Genomic DNA, 6,000 nt, shown 5'->3' with positions numbered 1-6,000 from the left:
GGAACAAGTGCTCTCAAGCTGTCAGCCATAAGGGCTCCTCTGTGCCCAGCACTCCCTCCTGGAGCAAGCCAGCCCACAGGAATCCCCCAGGCTTGCCATGCCCTTGGCTACCAAGTCTTCCCAAGTCCCCACACCAACCCCTTGGGTGGAGCACCAGGCCCAGTTCCGGTGGAGCTTGGGCCGCTAGAAAGGCTGTCACTAAGCAGTGGCTTGGGAGAGCCTGAGCGTTAGGAACCTCCGTCCTGACCCTGGGAGCAGGGAAGACCTTAGCATTGGCCAGCGGGGGAGGGAGCACCTTGGACTGCCTGAGGCAGCCCCTCCTCCCCCAGCCCTCCTGGAGTGGCGCTGGTGGACTCCAGGCCCGAAGGACAGAGCCCCGCGGGAGCAAGGAGGGGCTGGGTGAGCACCACAGTTAGCACAGGGCTCCACTGAGGGGGCAGAGGCTCCCTTCCTCGCTGCTCCAGCCCCACAGCGGCCCAGTCACCACCTGTCAGAGGTAACAGGAAGCAACTGGGCATGATCTTAAACACCAATCTGTCGAGGAGACAGTCGATTGGGGTCTAGGACCAAGCACCCCAAAAAGGAGTGAGACCGGCCACCAACTGTGTGAATTTACTCCTGAGTAATGAGCAAGGGGTCCAAGCCTTGGTTTAGTTTTGTCACTAATTACTAATTTGGTTTATTCAATAGGTGAGGTTCACTGTCCCATTTTTTTTTTTTTCCCCAATGGAAGCCCCCTGGCCAAGACAGACCTGGATGTCAATTTGATTTCAGTTGGGGGAGAATAGGTAGGGGGAGTTGAGGGCTGACTTGACTGGTGCCTAGAGTTGCAGGTCAGTATCACAGGTTGCTAACAGAAGAATCTTTTGACATCACCAGGGGCAAAAGAGATAGAACACTACCTGCTAGAGGAGAGCACCTGCTGAAAGAAACCTCCTCCTTTTCCTGCCTCAGCACCTAGCAACTTCTGGGATTGACAGTCTACCTGCAATCAGGGCAACAGAGGTAAATAGCTGCACGGGCTGACTCCACAAAGTCCTGAACCCTGGGAGAAGAGTGCTGGGAGCCCCCTGGCGTGTGTGTGTGAGTGCATTCATTATGCATCAGTACAGAAATATGCTCCTGTGTATGCGTGTGAGATTGACTGACTGGTGTGGGGTTTATATCCGCAGTAGGGACCGAGGCTCAGCACACTGAGCCTGCTTCCCCCACTCCCCACCCCATAATATTTCTTATACATGACCCTATCTATGTATTTATAGAGCGCCTATCACCGTAGGCCCCATCTTTCTAGGGACGTGGACTTGAGGCCATGTGCTTGCCGACACACCTCCCAGCTCTACCAGTCCCAGGAGGTGCCATCCCCCCTCCCATTATAAAATATATATCTCTATATGCCACATATCTACACCCCATCTACCCAGGCAAGCACCTGCCCATCGGGCCCTCACCCTGGAGCCAACAATGCCTTCCCTTCCTACTGCTGGCGCCAGGCCGCCTGCCTTGTAGGAAGTTGAACAAAGTGTCGAGCACTTGGGGCTCCAGGTGCTGCTGACTCGAGGTAAGAGCACAGCTATCATCAGACCAAATACTAGAAAAGAAATACACACCACTCCAATCACACACACAAGGAGAGAGACGGCCGGTCCTCCCTCCAGCCCTGACACACCCGACTCAAGAGGAGGGGAAGTAGAAGAGAAGAGTGACAAGCCCAGAAGGCAGACCTTAGGGACTCCCTGGCCGCCCAGCTGTCACCATGCCCAGTGGCCCACCTGGCCCGAGGGGTGGGAGCCAGGGCACCAGAGCCACCGCTAACTCAGAAGCACCCTGCTCCCGCACCTTGGTTTGAAACCTAAAGGGAAGGGTGTTGGGTTTTTGTTTTCTTAAAGAAAATCTTAAAACAAACATAATTATAACCAGAACCATAAGAATAATTATAATAAAAGGTGTCATCAGCCTCCCAGTATAAAACTGCAGCCTTTGGAGATGACCAAAAACATCACATTCCAGGGGCCGGGAGCCGCCTTGTGCACAGAGGGGTGGATGGTGGGGGCCTCATAAAAGAACACACAAAAGGCGACTTAGACAGGAAAGCACCAGTACGTTTTGTATGTTTTTTTATTTGCTCCAGGTGGGGTTTTGACTGTCACTTTCCCACACTCTGGATTAGTTCTGATCCCACCACAAGGAGCCCTCGAATCGGCTAAAGTGAGAAATTGGGCCTGAAGACTCCGTACCCTGCCATCTTGCCGAGGGAGTCTCCTTTTAGAAAAAAATCGAAAGGTTATTGCATGAGTCTGGATGAATCCCACTCTCAGCTGTCCACGGGCCCGACCACCTCATCTAGCCCCCTTTTTGGCAGGGAGAACCTGGCTCCCAAGTTCTCCTCCTTCACTCCGTTACAAACCAAGGGGAAGAGCCCACTGTGAGAACACGCCATCTGCAAGCTGTCTCCCTTTCTCCATCCTTGGTGAAACCCTTTGCGCAGAAGGCAACGTGGAAGCTGATGTTTTTACTCATCTCGCTGTTTGAAAGCACCATTATGAAGTCAGGTTGTACAGTAGTTAACAGTACCTTTTATATATATATCTCATATCTATCATATATATATAAACTGTAAACAAGAGGTAACAGCGGCTTCTAGAAACTGATTTTCTTCAAGGTTTCCTGTGTGGTAGGCACCTGAAATACTGTAGAAAAGTGTCTTGTGTGGTGTTCTCATCTCCCTGCTGCTAACTGGGTTCTGTTTTGCGTGACCAGGAATGGTGCTGGCACGACAGCTCAGTGGCTGGGAGGGAATGCTGCCGCCTGAGTGTCTCTCTCTTTCCGTCCCCTGCTTGTGCTCCTATCTGATCAGGCTAGAGACAACAAAAAAAAGATATATAGTAAAAAAAAAAAAAAAAAAAAAAAAAAAAAAAAAAAAAAAAAAAAAAAAACAAAAAAAAACAAAAACAAACCCCAATATATAGATTTCTATAGAATTTCCTTTTTTCCTCTCTCCCACCTTTCCTCTGCAAGGTATTGTTACTATTTTTTGTTACTGATTTTTGCTGCAATAACCTTCTTGTTTCAGTCACAGCAAGAAACAAAACCCAAACAAACAGAAAATCCCTCTGAAAAGAGTAGAAAACAAAAGGTCTGATCGAAAAAAAAAGGGGAGGGGGAGGAAGGGGAGGGAGCTTGGTTTTGTTTTTAAATAGGACTGAAGAATAACATTGAAAAATCAGGAGATGATGTCCAACCCTTTTCGCAAGGCAAAGCCCTCCGGTACTTCCGCCTCTGTGGTTTTTGTTTTAAATTCCTTTTTCTCTTCTGGGTGCTGATACTTCTCTCCATCCTCACGTTCTCGGTGTTTTATTATGTTTTGTGTTTTTTTGTTTGTTTTTAAACTTTGTGTCGCTACCTCAGTTTGCCCCCATGTCCCTTACACACACGCAAAATACTCCTTCAGCGGAGCGAAGAGGTGGCGGATGACTGGCACGCTCCACGACCGGCCCAGCAGTCTCTGCCTCGCCAAGCGGCTCATGTTGGAGACGTCAGTATAGTGGACAGGGAAACCAAATACCCTGGGGGAGAAAAGGCAGAGAGGGCAGGATGAGCGCTGGCCGGACCAGGCTGCCTAGAAGCCATCTAACCACACAGCAGGACCCGGAGGACCAGCAGCTGCCCGAAGTGCAGGGACAGGGGCACTCGCACCCACCAACTCCCCTGACGCCTGTTTAGTTCTGTCCTTTACAAACAACCCAGCACTTGGATCGCCAACCATGTGACAGGCACTGTGCTAGTTTCTGTGGCCTTAAAGGTAGTAAGGTCATCACTGCCTAGCGTTTCACAACCCAGCAGAAATAAGAGTAATTTTGAACAATCCCTCAGAAATACCTCCAGGACACACTCTCCAGTTCTCCTCTCCTGCAGGGTTAGCTCGGCAACGTACACCTCGAGTCTGCACGTAATGAACACACAGCCCTAGCATCCTCCCCGCCGAGAGGAGGGAAGGTGAAAAGGAGCCGAACTCCTGCCTGACTTCAGAAGCTGAAGGATTTCCTGTTTGCTCTGGTTGTTTGTGTAAATGGTCTCTTTGTCTGGCTAAATCCTAGTTACACTTAGAGAACAAGAAGGTCATCCAGCCCCGAGAGTCCCGTTTGCACCAAATCAGGGTGTTGAGGCTGTAAGGTCTGCCTGGCCCTATGCTGGCTTGGTTTACAAAAGACCTACAAAATGGGCACCACAAGTTAAGGAAGGTCCTGTCGCTGCAGCGGTTCCTTGGGGATCAGCAGGGTCTCTGGGAGACAAGGCAGAAGGGGATTCCTAGACTCCTCTTTCTTTTTTCCTTTGAGATGGAGTCTCTCTGTTGCCCAGACTGGAGCACAGTGGCGCAATCTCAGCTCACTGCAACCTCCACCTCCAAGATTCAAGCAACTCTCCTGACAGCCTCCTGAGTAACTGGGACTACAGGCACCCGCGACCATGCCTGGCTAATTTTTGTATTTTTAGTAGAGATGCGGTTTCACCGTGTTAGCCAGGCTGGTCTCCAACTCCTGAGCACAGGTGATCCGCCTGCCTCGGCCTCCCAAAGTGCTGGGATTATAGGCATGAGCCACTGCTCCTGGCCCCTAGACTCCCCTTACTTGGGACCAGCCTTAAAATACACAGGAGCCTGATCTACCAGGAGTCCACCCCAGGAGTCTGACATGTTGAGAAATGCTTGATAAAACGCACTGTTCCCAGGACGTTTGTGGAAAACAAGCCAGGTGGGAAAGGCAGAGGACCCCCCCAGCAAGCACAGAGAGCAGAACAGCCCACACTGCAGCCGGATGCCAGCACAACCCGGGTACCTTTCCATTTCAGTGCACCATAAGATGTCCTCTTTCTCATTCATGAAGACGGGGAAATGCTGGTCTTTGCCCTGCTTTATGGAGTTTGACCTCGTAGTAATGGTCCTCACTTTGCTGAACTAGATGACGAAGAGGAGAAAAGAGGAATAAGCACGAAATCATTCACCAGCCAACACTGGTCATGAGTCTACCAAGTATGTCAGGTACTCGCCAAACCCTGACAGGGCCTGGTCCACCCAGGGGGCTGGGTATGGCTCTGAGTGAGCAGAGTTCGCCAGGCAGGAGCCTCCACAGACCCCACAGCCCCACTTTTCTTCCTTCTTGGAGGTCACCTAGCTAATCTTAGTCAGATCCATCTAGCCACAGAGTTTTTTTTTTTTTTTTGAGATGGAGTGTCGCTCTGTCACCAGGCTGGAGTGCAGTGGCGTGATCTCAGCTCACTGTAACCTCCACCTCCTGGGTTGAAGTGATTCTCATGCCTCCGACTCCTGAGTAGCTGGGACTACAGGCACCCGCCACCACACCCAGCTAATTTTTGTATTTTTAGTCAGACAGGGTTTCACCGTGTTGGCCAGGCTGGTCTCAAACTCCTGACCTCAGGTGATCCGCCTGCCTCGGCCTCCCGAAGTGCTGGGATTACAGGCGTGAGCCATCGCACCCAGCCTAGCCACAGACTTTAGAAGTAGAAGCTGTAGCCACTATACTTTCCAAGTCTTCCAAAGAATTAGTTCTTTCAGAGGTGGAGTAACTTGTAGGCTAAAGGATGCCAAGTTACTGAGGGGCTCAAAGATGCTCTCGGAGCTGCCAGTGGTTCTGAGTGCTGGAACCTGCCGACACAGAACCCAATGCCCCAGGTACTCACTCCAGGAGATTCCAGCTCCAGAGAGAAATGGAGCTTCCACATCACAGGAGGCTGCTCTGCTTTGAAGGTTTTTGTAATAGGTTTTGGCCAAAAAATTTAAAAATGAAAAAAAAAAAGCATAGCACGTCCAGGCCTTGGTAAAGACTCCTCAGTGTTTACCAGAGGGTGGTGGGCGACACTCACCAGGGAGGAAGGGCTGAAGGCCAGCAGCCCTGGGCCCTCCTCTGGCTGCCCTGCTGCATGACCCTGCACCGTCTCCTAAACTAGCTGGAGGAGCAGGCAGGGCAAGGCCCTGGCCACAAC

At 51.0% G+C, this 6,000-nt stretch overlaps 1 protein-coding gene across 10 annotated transcripts in view; it reads right to left on the bottom strand.

Moving 5' to 3' along the window:
• Nucleotides 1-2,100: 2,100 nt before the first annotated feature.
• DNMT3A (DNA methyltransferase 3 alpha) overlaps nucleotides 2,101-6,000 on the bottom strand; it is a 110,521-nt gene continuing 106,621 nt past the window's right edge. For all 10 annotated transcript variants that reach the window (XM_050753613.1, XM_050753614.1, XM_050753615.1 and 7 more), the window contains 2 exons: nucleotides 4,836-4,954; nucleotides 2,101-3,566 (listed from right to left, as the gene is read on the bottom strand). In XM_050753613.1, the coding sequence (XP_050609570.1) occupies nucleotides 3,425-3,566; nucleotides 4,836-4,954 (261 nt within the window). In that variant the 3' untranslated portion in view covers nucleotides 2,101-3,424. The remainder of the gene's footprint in view (nucleotides 3,567-4,835; nucleotides 4,955-6,000) is intronic.

This window comes from Macaca thibetana, chromosome 13, assembly GCF_024542745.1.
Source record: "Macaca thibetana thibetana isolate TM-01 chromosome 13, ASM2454274v1, whole genome shotgun sequence".
NCBI classification, from domain to species: Eukaryota; Metazoa; Chordata; class Mammalia; order Primates; family Cercopithecidae; genus Macaca; species Macaca thibetana.
This window is presented reverse-complemented; position numbering and strand designations above follow the sequence as displayed.